Genomic DNA, 14,453 nt, shown 5'->3' with positions numbered 1-14,453 from the left:
ATACAACTCTATGGCAGAGCCGAAGCGCTGCCTTCGGCAATCTCCGGCTCTGCCATAGAGATGTATTGAGGGGGCGTGTCGGCCGCCGCTTCGTGCGGGGGTCGACACCCGCTATCTGGCCGGAGAGCCTGGCCCCCGTACAGAGATTGCAGGGGGCCCCAGCGGTCGGACCCCCCGCGATCTCAAACTTATCCCCTATCCTTAGGATAGGGGATAAGTTTTTCACCACTGGACTACCCCTTTAATGTGTCTAGAGGCCGCTACTTAAATACATAGCAATTGATTAGAGTGGTGTATGCCCCTTTAAGGACCAATGGTTGTCTCTGACTGCTGGATACCTGACATTTAGCTGCTTGATCACAAAGACAGACAACTTCTTAAACCCACATTGGATATATATACATCGGTGTTCAAATTCTATGACTGCTCACTGTAAACAACATCCCTGGAGTAGAGCGTTCCATGGTTTGACTACTCTTGCAGTAGCTCTCTCACAGCTGAAACGTTGCGTTTTTCACTTGCACTTTTTTCCACCTTTATTTGAAGACCGAGGATTTTTTTGATGGAGAGAAGTGCTTAGCCAAGTGCTTAGCCATCGCTTCTCGGCCTTTTGGCTAAGATCAAGTGTAGTATCTGTTCTTATCAGTTTTCATGCTGGTGGGGATGGGTGCTGCATGGAGGATGCAGGTGTACCAGGGCTTTCCGGGGCTGGTTCTGAGGAATCAGCTCGACGGCTGCCCCGATGTGACCTGTTCCCTCCGGGTCTCGCCATGAGGCTGAGAGGGTCTAGAGCCGAGGTACTTTTGTGCCTCGGGGAGTGGTGACCCCGAGGTGCCGAAACTCACTGGGAGAATAGACTCACTGAGTTGAAGCACGGGCACCATAATCTCTTCACCTTGTGGAATTCACCTCTTGATTCCCGGTCTTCTGGCTTGGATCAGAGAAATTTTTATAGATCCGGCCGGATGTCCGGGCAGTATATCTGCACACATTCACTTATTTATTTCTTTTTTGTCTCACTGTGTCACTTTTTGCGTGTTGTGTGTTCACAGGATTGGTTAGGATGCGGTAGCCCTTCTGGGTGTCCCTCCTGGCGGTCTAGGGGAGGTGTGTGTGGCCATTAGGTTCCGCACCTCCCTGCAAACACCCCGGGTACTCCTGCTTTGGCAGGGTACCTACCGTAATCGGCTCTGCGGGCAGATACCTTGGCTAACGCCAAGGGGGATGCCGGGAGCATTTGTGGTCCCCTAGTAGCTTCGGCGAAAAGGGACATCGAACCTGGAACCTCGCAGGTACCTTTTGGTCCGGAGGGGAAGGGTAAGGTTTGTTGGGGGGCCTCTCTCCTATCGGAGAAGGGCTTGCGATAGACCGCATCCTTTGTGCACGTTTTTTTTAGTGTAACACGTTTGCACTTTTTCTTGCACTTTGGGTGAATCGAAAGCACGTTCCTCGGCTTTAGAAAAAAAAAAAAAAAAAAGTGCTTCCCCCCCCCCATTCTAGCAATCAATGGGAAACTCCGCACCCAGACCTCAATCCATCAAAACATTTCACGCCTCTATGACATGTCAAAGGTTTTCTTTAAATGATAGTAACACTCAGCGGATTGCACTTTTGTCTATAGTTGTCATCATACATCCATAATGTCAATGTCATCACCACCTTTAAAGGGGTACTCCGCTGCCCCAGCGTTCTGAACATTTTGTTCAGAACGCTCAGAGCCAGAAGCCATGATTGTGATGTCATGGCCACGCCACCCCTCATGACGTCGCACCACACCCTCTCCATTCATGTCTATGGAAGGGGGCGTTTCGAAAGACACGCTCCCTCCCATAGACATGAATTGGGGGGGGGGGGGGGGGTGTAGTGACATCACAACCACTGCCGCAGGAACTCAGCGTCTGGTTAGAACGGCGGGTGCTGAGGGAGATTGGGGGGGCAGCAGGGGGACCCCTGCAATCAGACATCCCCTACCCTTTGTATAGGCCCCCTCCCATAGACATGAATGGAGGGGGGGTGTCGTGACGTCACAACCACTGCCGCAAGAACTTGGTGTTTGTTTAGAATGCCGGGTGCTGAGGAAGATTGTTGAGGACCCCTGCAATCAGACATCTTATCCCCTACCCTTTGGATAGGGAATAAGAAGTCTAGCGGTGGAGTACCCCTTTAAAGTGTCATACTAGGAGTAGCTATAATACTCTGCTCACCTGTGGAGGTGCCCCCCTTCCGGGGTCAGTGTCTGCACGGGGATAAGTATTGAAAGGTCGCCCTGCCTGTTGCGTTGGCTTCACCGCTCCCTCTGAGGCAGGGATACCTGGCGTACGGATATTGGGCCCAGAGAGTGGTCTTTTGTCGCGAGGTGACTGTGGGCTGTCTTGTCCTCCAGTGTATGCAGATTTTGGTCTTCTCTCTTCCTTTTCTCTCCTCACCACCCTATCAGCAGGTTCGCTGTAGTCCCCATCCGTCACAGGGTGGTCTCTCCTTCCATCCGCTCTCTCATGAGAACGTGTGGATCTGTTCTCTGATGCTTTAGGGTAATCTGGAGGAGGCGGACGGTGCTTACTGCTTGGCTCCTGTCCTCGTGGTTGTTGAGGGGGGGCTCTGTGGTCTTCTCTAGGTCTGTCCCTTCCATGCTCTGTCCTGCTCCTCTCCGGTCCTCTGATTCCATCTTCGCGTATTTTGCGGACACGGCCGTCGCTCACGCCGTTTTCCACAGGGACTCTCTGTTCCTTTGGAGGACACGGAGGACTCTCTCTACGCAAGGAGTTAGAGCGACAGACAGACATATTCTCAAACTCATCCAGGAGCCAAGTCAGAGATCCGTCTCGTGACATCTTGTTCCCGCGCACAATTGTCTGTGGGGGAAAGGTGGAGAAAAATGCTGAATTTAAAAAGGGATGTAAATATATGTCTGGAGGCATTGTATATCTGCACAAGAGCTGACAATCAGGCTGTTTGTACATAAAATTTACTCGGCCCCTAAGGCAAGCATAGATAACCATAGGCACTGCAGATGGTTTGAACTACATCTCCCATGATGCTTTGGCAGCATTTTGGCTGTAAAAGCATCACAGGAGATTTAATCAAAACATCTGCAGTGCCGAAGGTTGCCTATGCTTGCCCTAAAGGCTATTTAAGAGCATTATTCCTACAATTGGGAATTAAGCTGTTTCTTAAAGGGGTACTCCAGTGGAAAACTTTTTTTTATTTTTTTTAGATCAACTGGTGCCAGAAAGTTTAACATATTTGTAAATTACTTCTATTAAAAAATCTTAATCCTTCCAGTACTTATTAGCTGCTGAATACTACAAAGGAAATTATTTTCTTTTTGGAACAGAGCGCTCTCTGCTGACATCTCTGTCCATTTTAAGAACTGTCCAGAGCAGCATATGTTTGCTATAGGAATTTTCTCCTACTCTGGACAGTTTTTAAAATGGACAAAGATCTCAGCAGAGAGCACCGTGGTCATGATGTCAGCAGAGAGCTCTGTGTTCCAAAAAGAAAAGAATTTCCTCTGTAGCATTCAGCAGCTAATAAGTACTGGGCGGATTAAGATTTTTTAATAGAAGTAATTTACAAATCTGTTTAACTTTCTGGCACCAGTTGATTTAAATTTAAAAAAAAAGTTTTCCACCGGAGTACCCTTTAATCTTAGTGGCTCCTGGAAAATAAGGCTGTCAACCAGTATATGGATTTATAGGCAGCGTCTCTATAGTTAGGAAAGCTGGCTGTTTGCACCTCTGGAAGAATGCTTATGGTAGCCATATTGGAGTACAGAGGTGCTCATGTGACCAATCCTTTCTCTGGAGAAAAAGGGGTACTCCGCCCATAGACACCTTTTCCCCTATCCTCTGGATGTCTGATCTTGGTGCTGGAGACCCCCGCGATCTTGGCTGCAGCATCCCAGACATCAGGTGCAAGGAGCGAACTTTGCTCCATGACAGATGATGCGGCGCGGACGCTCGTGACATCACGGCCATGCCCCCTCAATGCAAGTCGATGGGAGGGGGCGTGACGGCCGTCACGCCCCCTCCCATGGACTTGCATAGAGGGGGCGTGGCCATGACGTCACAAGCAGAGCGCGGCTGTGGCATCACGAGCCTCCGGCGCTGCACCCAACTCTCTAAACGAACGCCGGGAGATTGCGGGGGTCCTTTGGATAGGGGATGATATGTCTAGGGGCGGAGTACCCCTTTAAAAGGAACACTCCAGTGACACCATGTTATGCCTAATGGGGCAGAGCATGACAAAGGGGCATTCTGATGTTCTTTGAACCCCAGTGTAATGCCCAGCCCCTCAGTCTATACCAGGTATTTTTTTCCCCATAGTCCGGCAATAAGAGGAAGGGTCCTAGTGAGGGCTTATAGGACCTGACAGGTTCCCTTTAATGGGGGCTAAACTGCAGTAAGCGAGCATGGCCTCTACACATTGTACAGAGCTGTGTGCTACTGTTCTTTTTTTTCAATACTATATATGCAGATGCTACAACTCCGACTAATAGAACTGCTCCACACGGTAGGATGTACAGTAACGAGTATGCAAAAGATGATGGATGGCTAAGTACAATGATGCAATTCTGCATCGGACAGAATAATCCTTTGCTAGGTTGTTAGGTCTCCCCTACCTATTGTAACCTTCTTCAACACTTAAACCCGACAAATCCCATCATGGTTTGGGTCACTCACCTTTTGCGGCCCATGTCTGATAGCCGTAATACATGCTGGGTCCACCAGTGGCTTGGGCCTCTTGGCAGACTCTTCTATAAGGCTTTGCCATTGTCTCGGGAGCCCCGTGAACTTCTGCTCCTGCTCGTCGAAGCCGGTGTGCACCCGATGCTCAAAGTTAGACGGGGCTGAGATCTCAATGCGTTTCTTTTTCTTAGTGAACATGGCAGCTAGCTGACCTGAGGGGGAGACAAGTAAAAAAAACAATTACATACCGGTAGGAACTTCATACTAGAATCGCTGGCACACAGATATACAGACCCTTCAGTAAAAGGTCATTTTTTCATCATTAAGACTTGTGAACTAAAGAAGAGATGAGCCTAGGATAAGGTTGGCTTAGCAGAGCCCATTGTGTTGTGTGGTCGGAACAATTTCCACGTCTATTGATGCCCTAATGAGGCACAATCACGATGCAGTGAACAAAAACAAGAGAGCAACTTCACACAAAGAACACATTTCATCTGCAGAACATAGTCATGCACGGTATGGAGGAAGCAGGGCCGTTTCCATGATAACAGGACACTTGTTCGCTCAAGTTACTTCCGAAAATAACTAACGTCCCGGATCAGAAGTAGAAGATTTTCTAATTTAGAAGCATTAAGAAAATATTAGCGCAACCTAGCAACAGCAAGCAAAGGGATGACGCTGCGGTTATTACTTCCTTGTCTTAAAGGAGTACCCCAGGATATGAAAACTTATCCCCTATCCTAAGATTAGGGGATACATTTTAGAGCCGGGGGGGGGGGGGTTCGGTCCGCTGACCCTCCCCCCCCCCCCCCCCCCCATGATCTCCCATAGTGGGCCCCCTGGCTCTTTGTAGAAATAGCGCGTTTCGACCACCGCATGACACGGCGGCCGACATGCCCCCTCAATACGTCTCTATGGCAGAGCCGGAGACTGACGATTGCAGCGCTCATGCAGTGGTCGGACACACCCCCTTATCGCTGACTGCTGGGGCCCAATTAGGGAGATCACGAGGGGCCCCGGCGTTCTGAAACTTATCCCCTTAGGATGATAAGTTTTCATATGCCGGAGTACTCCTTTAAAGGGAACCTACTAATAGTAGGATCAGGGGAAGCCATGGACTTACAAGTCAGTTTTGGTTCCCACTGATCCCTTTATACCAGTGCTCCCCAACCTGTGGCTCTCTAGTTTAAGCGAATATACAATTCCCACCATGATGGAAGTTGTAGTTTTGCAACAAGTAGAGAGCACTGCTTTACACCAAAGTTTTAATTAAAGAGGCACTCCTGCACAATTGCTAGGACCCCGGTTCACCCTGCTGCATGTTGGAGTATGTTGGCGTGCGCGCTCCATGCATTGTCTATGTCAGCGCTAGTGATATCCAAGCGGTATCTCGGGGTCTCCCATAGACAATGCATAGATCACATGTCCACATACTACTCCATGAAGTGAGAAAAGCAGGTACCCCCCCCCCCTACACTCTGGAGATGGGGTACAATCAGGGGTCCAATCTCCTCACAATCTCCAGAGTGGGATCCCTGCTTTTCCGACTTCACTGAAAAGTATGAGGGCACACCATCCCGTAACCCAGTTCCACCAGCTGTTGCAAAACTACAACTCCGAGGTTGTCTGTCGGAGACCCTGGAGGGGTCATAAAGTTTATTTTTTTTAGAGGTACAGTCACGACCTACCTCTTTCACGGTCATAATATGGCACTTCAGACTAGTGTTTGCCAATCAGTGTGCCTCCAGCTGCTGCAAAACTACAACTACCAGCATACCCTGACAGCCGAAGGCTGTCCGGGCATGCTGGTAGTTGTAGTTTTGCAGCAGGTAGCATGCTGGTAGTTGTCGTTTTGCAGCAGGTAGCATACTGGTAGTTGTAGTAGTTGTAGTTCTGCAGAGGGTAGCATGCTGGTAGTTGTCGTAGTTGTAGTTCTGCAGCAGGTAGCATGCTGGTAGTTGTAGTAATTGTAGTTTTGCAGCAGGTAGCATGCTGGTAGTTGCACTTTTGCAGCAGGTAGCATGCTGGTAGTTGCAGTTTTGCAGCAGGTAGCATGCTGGTAGTTGCAGTTTTGCAGCAGGTAGCATGCTGGTAGTTGTAGTTTTGCAGCAGGTAGCATGCTGGTAGTTGTAGTAATTGCAGTTTTGCATCAGGTAACATGCTGGTAGTTGTACATTTGCAGCAGGTAGCATGCTGGTAGTTGCACTTTTGCAGCAGGTAGCATGCTGGTAGTTGCAGTTTTGCAGCAGGTAGCATGCTGGTAGTTGCAGTTTTGCAGCAGGTAGCATGCTGGTAGTTGTAGTTTTGCAGCAGGTAGCATGCTGGTAGTTGTCGTTTTGCAGCAGGTAGCATGCTGGTAGTTGTAGTAGTTGTAGTTCTGCAGCAGGTAGCATACTGGTAGTTGTAATAGTTGTAGTTTTGCATCAGGTAGCATGCTGGTAGTTGTACATTTGCATCAGGTAGCATGCTGGTAGTTGTACATTTGCATCAGGTAGCATGCTGGTAGTTGTACATTTGCATCAGGTAGCATGCTGGTAGTTGTACCTTTGCAGCAGGTAGCATGCTGGTGGTTGTAGTTTTGCAGCAGGTAGCATGCTGGTGGTTGTACCTTTGCAGTAGGTAGCATGCTGGTAGTTGTAGTTTTGCAGCAGGTAGCATGCTGGTGGTTGTAGTTTTGCAGCAGGTAGCATGCTGGTAGTTGAACCTTTGCAGTAGGTAGCATGCTGGTAGTTGTAGTTTTGCAGCAGGTAGCATGCTGGTAGTTGTAGTTTTGCAGCAGGTAGCATGCTGGTAGTTGTAGTTTTGCAGTAGGTAGCATGCTGGTAGTTGTACCTTTGCAGTAGGTAGCATGCTGGTAGTTGTACCTTTGCAACAGGTAGCATGCTGGTAGTTGCAGTTGTACCTTTGCAGCAGGTAGCATGCTGGTGGTTGTAGTTTTGCAGCAGCTGGAGGCACATTGGTTGGGAATAGTTGCAGACCTGGCTTCCCAACCTGTACCTCTCCAGCTTTAGCGAAACAACTCTCATCCTGTCCTGACAGTCGAGGGTTGTCCAGACATGCTGGGAGTTGTAGTTTGGCAATAGCTGGAGGCACACTAGTTGGGAAACACTGCTATAGAGTCTGGCATTGTCCGCACCAACTGGACAGCAACAGTATTTAGGGACCCGATGGGATTGGGCTGAGCGATACATTTTAGATCACTTTTGTTGTATGGAACGAGGAGGATTCCCCTTTAAATGATGTTAGATTTAGAAAGGATAGAACAGCTTATAACTTTTATCCATCCATCTAAAATACATATTCTCCGGAACGACTGCATGAAAACAACAATCTCAGTGATAAAATGAAATATGGGACGTTTGCAGATGTAATTTATGCAGAAAATCGAAAATTATTATCAAGAAAAATAGAGAAAAATTCTGCCAGAAAAAAAAAAAAAAAAGAATCAAACGGCAGCAGACACAATTGCTTCTGAGTATTTGCATAGACTCGCAGTCAGACAATCCATTTATTTCTCTAGTCTTCACTTATTGAGCGTCTGAGCTGCCAGAATCACAACTCACAGGGTCCATTATATCCTGTTTAAAAGACGTAATGCAGGATTCTTACTGAAAAATGTCTCTCCATTTCTCAGGTGCCTGAATGGTGACGTCTCGTATGCACTGGTATTGTGAGTATACACGTCAATGGCTGGGGGGGCTTGTCTGGAAACAGCCCATGGCACGGAATGGTGCCCACCATCCCACACTGCTTGGTGGCTCTATGATCATGTCCACTAAATAAGTACAGATCGCACTATCCCTCATTTCTTCCTTTAAAGGAAATAGACACAGATAGTACTGCCTTGATGTAATGTATACAGGTGGAAATAGTACTGCCTCCCTGTTAAGTATATAGGCACAGATAGTACTGCCTCCCTGTAAAGTATATAGATACATATAGTACTGCCCCCTGTAAAGTATATAGATACATATAGTACTGCCTCCCTGTAAAGTATATAGACACAGATAGTACTGCCTCCCTGTAAAGTATATAGATACATATAGTACTGCCCCCTGTAAAGTATATAGATACATATAGTACTGCCTCCCTGTAAAGTATATAGACACAGATAGTACTGCCTCCCTGTAAAGTATATAGACACAAATAGTACTCCCCCCCCCTGTAAAGTATATAGGCACAGATAGTACTGCCCCCTGTAAAGTATATAGACACAGATAGTACTGCCTCCCTGTAAAATATATATAGACACAGATAGCACTGCCCTCCTGTAAAGTATATAGACACAGATAGTACTGCCTCCCTGTAAAATATATATAGACACAGATAGCACTGCCCTCCTGTAAAGTATATAGACACAGATAGTACTGCCCTCCTGTAAAGTATATAGGCACAGATAGTACTGCCTCCCTGTAAAGTATATAGATACATATAGTACTGCCCCCTGTAAAGTATATAGATACATATAGTACTGCCTCCCTGTAAAGTATATAGACACAGATAGTACTGCCTCCCTGTAAAGTATATAGACACAAATAGTACTCCCCCCCTGTAAAGTATATAGGCACAGATAGTACTCCCCCCTGTAAAGTATATAGACACAGATAGTACTGCCCCCCTGTAAAGTATAAAGACACAGATAGTACTGCCCCCCTGTAAAGTATATAGACAGATAGTACTGCTTCCCTGTAAAGTATACAAGAGCATATAGTACTGCATCCCTGTAAAGTATACAAGCACAGATAGTACTGCCTCCCTGTAAAGTATATAGACACAGATAGTACTGCCCTCCTGTAAAGTATATAGACACAGATAGTACTGCCCCCCTGTAAAGTATATACACACAGATAGTACTGCCCCCTGTAAAGTATATAGACACAGATAGTACTGCCCCCCTGTAAAGTATATACACACAGATAGTACTGCCCCCTGTAAAGTATATACACACAGATAGTACTGCCCCCTGTAAAGTATATAGACACAGATAGTACTGCCTCCCTGTAAAATATATATAGACACAGATAGTAGTGTCTCCCTGTAAAGTATATAGACACAGATAGTACTGTCTCCCTGTAAAGTATATAGACCTGTAAAGTATACAGACACAGATAGTACTGCTTCCCTGTAAAGTATACAAGCACAGATAGTACTGCCCCCTGTAAAGTATATAGGCAGAGATAGTACTACCTTACAGTAAAGTAAGTATATAGGCACAGATAGAACTGTTTCCCTGTAAAGTATATAGGCACAGATAGCACTGCCCCCTGTAAAGTATATAGACAGAGATAGTACTACCTTACAGTAAAGTAAGTAAGCACAGATAGTACTGCCTCTCAAGTATACAGGCACAGATAGAACTGTTTCCCTGTAAAGTATATAGGCACAGATAGCACTGCCCCCTGTAAAGTATATAGACAGAGATAGTACTACCTTACAGTAAAGTAAGTAAGCACAGATAGTACTGCCTCTCAAGTATACAGGCACAGATAGAACTGTTTCCCTGTAAAGTATATAGGCACAGATAGCACTGCCGTGATGTACATGAATTAGGTAGACAGCACTTCCTGCCCATAAAAGAATAATACTGCCTCCCTGTAAAGGATACAGGTAGATAGTACTGCCTCCTGCAAATGATATAGGTACAGACAGTACTGCCTTCTTTGTTTCTGGTCTGTACTAAGTAATGAAAGCAAGAAACCTACTGATGGAGAAGCAAAAAGAAAATCTAATGGACATAACTAGAAGTGGCCAAATAAAATGTCTCTTCTGTTGTCGAATAACAAAAAATAGTGTAAATGTAGTATAGGGGTACTCCGCCTACATACCTCTCCTCAGCCTGGTGTTATGATCACAGATACAGACTGGTGTACAATGGCATGTACTTTGTTAGTGGATATGCAAGGAATCCACATGGAATAAGCAATACCCATACAGTAATGGCACGTTATGTAACAAAGCTACAGCAATGCTTATGTACTAGTAATGCAGCACACGCCGGTCGCCCACTCACTGTCATGTGACAGATACGGTGACACACAGGTTATTCCAGATACAAGTCTACAAATCAGTCACAACATCACACCCCGGGCTGACAATGACCGCTCAGCAGATTTACAGGTAGAGAAAACAGGGACAAGTACATGAGCAATGGGAACAACTTCCCTGAATAAACCCTTCCTGTAGAGTCATAACGGCGCGGGACACACGCCATACCACAAACAAAACCGTAAGAATACACTAAATGACACAAGGAATGGGAATGGCCATTCATTCTGATATACTGTACATGATGGATATGAAGCCTCTTTCATGTCCTGTACTTGACTATTAGCCCCATAGGAAGTGATTGGAGGGAACGTCAAGCGTGCACGCTGCCTCTCTATTCACCTGGGGACACAAGGGACTTCCTTTTCCGCCATCAGTTGGGGGAGGGGAATCAGTCAGACCCCACTGTCCTGATACATAACTTCTAATCTGCGGATAGGGCACAAGTTATAATCTGAATAAATCCATTTATTAAGTCCAGTGAGACATCCTGGAAAATGACTAAACTAACAATTACACTGGGTCCGATGTGTGACCCCGGCACTAGTCTGTCAAGATCATAGCCAACTTTCTACAGACTCTAAAGCCTCTATTGGGTAAAATGACACTGCGTAACACATACATCATGTGCAAGAACATGGGTTTAGCTACTAATGGGCAAATAGACTATTGTGATCTGCTGGTAGACCACCATTCCGTGGACAGTAGATAGTAACGACAAGCAGTCAGTCCACCTTAAAAGAAATTACTACCTTAAATGGGCACGCTCATTAAAACTTATTTTTGCTATTGCACTTATGGTAAATAATCTTTCTAATGCACTTTGCTTAAAAAAAATGAAGTTCTCTATGTTTTATTTGTGTTTAAAAAAGCTGCCACTAGGTGGTGTCTCCCTACTTGTCCAGAGCTCATTAGCCCAACTGCTCTACCCCCCCCCATCTCTTGCACAGACTTTGGACTCCTGCTGGCCTGGCAGAAGTCCAAAATCGGGAAATGCAGCCTGGAGTGCTGAGGTATGTGTGTGTTGCCTTAGCCAATCATAGCTCATCTCACACTGAACTGCTCTGGGCTGTGTGTACTAGAGTATGGGAGGAAGTTCTCCCCTGTATGGCTTCAGATGATGTCACACCTGCTGGGTTACGCCCCCTTCCCAGTCTTTGAAACTGACTGAGCAGAAAATACAGAGCGATATCAAGGTAGAAAACTAACAAATAATAAAAATAAAGACAGGGGGTGGTTTATCATGGTGGAGGCAGTGAACTGGGAGGATTATAAAATTTATCAAGATGATGAGAGGTACTGTAAAGAGGTTCTGGGGCTCTAAAATGTTAAAACAAGCCTCACTCCTTCCCACCTCTTTCTGTGTCTGTACTGACATGGCAGCAGAGGTTTAGCATATACCCCAAAGGACACTGCTCGTCTTCATCAAACGTCTGGAAGGAAATCTGACATGGACATGAAAGTGAAGGGTTAAAAGGGTATCCTGGAATCTTTTTCTTTTTTTTTCTTTTGACTATGCTCCAGGGGCTGTTAAGTAAGAATAGTTCTTCATATAGTGTCTGTACCTGTGTTTGATGGCTGGTCTCGCAAATCAGATGCGATCTTTGCCCGGATGTTCATTTTTAGCAGCATACAAAATGAGTGTTGTCTCAGGCTTTTCCCAGGTTGCAGTGCGGCCCAAGACGATGCATCACTAGCCAGATGTTCAAAGGGAGCATGCCTGTGCTTCAATGGGTGGAGAGAACTCTGGGTGGGAGGGAGATCATTCTCCACAGGGCTGCATAAACTTGTAGTTTCAAGCATAGAATGCATGAAAGGAAGCCTAGCTGTGCTTTAATGGGAGGGAGATAAGTCCCCTCCCATAAATAACCAAGGGATGCTGGAAATTGTAGTTGGAGGGAGGGCACAGAAACAGGAAATAGCCAGTTCACACAAACAAAGCAGCAGTGTTACGGAGGACACAGGACATGGCCATTTACCACCAACACAAGCATGGACCCTTGGTAAGTATGCCCATTACTGTCTGGCAGGTAAGTACTAAAGTCACCTTATGTTGGATAACCCTTTTAAGACGCCCAAAACTCATCAATTCAACAGCAACCTCCCTGTGCTGCCATGCAAACTCAGTCAGAAAGCACAAAAAAAACCTTTCTAAACAAAGGGTAAAAGTACACAAAAAGCGCATAAAAATTGCTAATATATATTTCTTTATTAAATTATAACATTAATTAAATTATATAAATTATAACAATTTTTTTAAAACATTGAAATTCAACACCAGAGCACAGACAGGAGGGTACATATAGGCAAACATACATGTAGGGCCTCAGGATGCCATTACAAGCGCATTCAAACAAAAAGAGGATAAAATGCTAAATAATAGCAAAAGAATATCACAAAATTGAAACAGAAGATAAGAAATGAAAGACATGCACAAAGGCAGAGCCAGAGGAACACTTAGAATAGAACCTATAGTGATGCCCAGTCCATGTGCACCTACCCCAACGTACGTTTCGCTATTGTAGGCTTCGTCAGGGGGAGTCACTCCCAGAAAACTACAAGCTGCAGAATTCAACTGATGCAACACGTCCGATCATTTACTGTGTTGTAATATAACGGGAATGTTGGGAACCTTTGACCCTAAGGCATGTGGTGAGCTTAGTGTAAGCATCCAGCGGCAACGTGCTGTGCCGTAAAGGATGATTTCATTGCATGGATATCTAAACATTGCACAGGGGAGATCTACGCAGGAGAAACTCTCCTTACATCACAGGGCTAGAGGAGAACACACAGCGTGTGGCTGCATTGTAAGGAAGGGTGTGAGTGCAGAGCAGCGGGGATCCTTCTTTCATATATTCAGTTGATAGTATAAGGCAGTGTTTCCCAACCAGGGAGTCTCCAGCTGTTGCAAAACTACAACTCCCAGCATGCCCAGACAGCCGAAGGCTGTCTGGGCATGCTGGGAGTTGCAGTTTTGCAACAGCTGGAGGCAACCTGGTTGGGAAACACTGATCTAAAGTGTAGGATATGGGGGGCCTCCCGACTTTCCCAACGTCTGCCAGAGGGAATAAGGATCAGGCCTCCTGAAACGTTTTGTTCTTATAGATATCTGTTGCTGATAGAGGCATCTGGCAGCGGCTTTCTCACCTTGCCTCTTTCATAATATATAATTTCTAAGATACACCTTCACTTCACAATAATAAAAAAAGGACACTTTGTTGGTTTAGCACTACATCCCATCCCTGGACAACAGCGCCCCCCAATCATCTGGCTGTGTTGAAAACTGCAACCTGCTACGTCTAATTGAATAAGGCTGCGCTGCATTTCCCTGCACTGCAAGTGACCATGGCGTTGCAGTGTAAAGCTTCTTTCACACTACAAAATTCTCCGTTTTTAAACAACCGTATGAAGTTCCGTCTGAAAAGCAGCTGAAAACGGCAGTAACCAAATCCTATACGTCCGTTAGGAAATCGCATTAGACTCTAATGGGATTTTCTAATAGCCGTTTGAATCTGTTATAGTCCGTTATCGATAACGGACTATAACGGATTCAAAAGGTTATTAGAAAATCCCATAGACTCTAATGGGATTTCCTAACGGACGTATAGGATTTGGTTACTGCCGTTTTCAGCTGCTTTTCAGACGGAACTTCATACGGTTGTTTAAATACGGAGAATTTTGTAGTGTGAAAGAAGCCTAAGGGAATGTTCACACTATAGA

The 14,453-nt window shown here is 45.8% G+C and overlaps 1 protein-coding gene and 1 pseudogene across 2 annotated transcripts in view; one reads left to right on the top strand and one right to left on the bottom strand.

Moving 5' to 3' along the window:
- The window catches only part of PAK4 (p21 (RAC1) activated kinase 4), an 85,801-nt gene that overhangs the window by 26,954 nt on the left and 44,394 nt on the right, over window positions 1–14,453 (bottom strand). For both annotated transcript variants that reach the window (XM_056539804.1, XM_056539803.1), the window contains exons 2-3: window positions 4,683–4,900; window positions 2,205–2,852 (exon numbers count right to left, since the gene is read on the bottom strand). In XM_056539804.1, coding sequence (XP_056395779.1) covers window positions 2,205–2,852; window positions 4,683–4,886 — 852 coding nt within the window. In that variant the 5' untranslated portion in view covers window positions 4,887–4,900. The remainder of the gene's footprint in view (window positions 1–2,204; window positions 2,853–4,682; window positions 4,901–14,453) is intronic.
- LOC130292080 (U2 spliceosomal RNA) lies at window positions 595–754 on the top strand (annotated as a pseudogene).

Source organism: Hyla sarda, chromosome 9 (genome assembly GCF_029499605.1).
Source record: "Hyla sarda isolate aHylSar1 chromosome 9, aHylSar1.hap1, whole genome shotgun sequence".
Taxonomy (NCBI): Eukaryota; Metazoa; Chordata; class Amphibia; order Anura; family Hylidae; genus Hyla; species Hyla sarda.
Note: the sequence above shows the minus strand (reverse complement) of the source record. Positions and strands in the feature narration are given on the sequence as shown.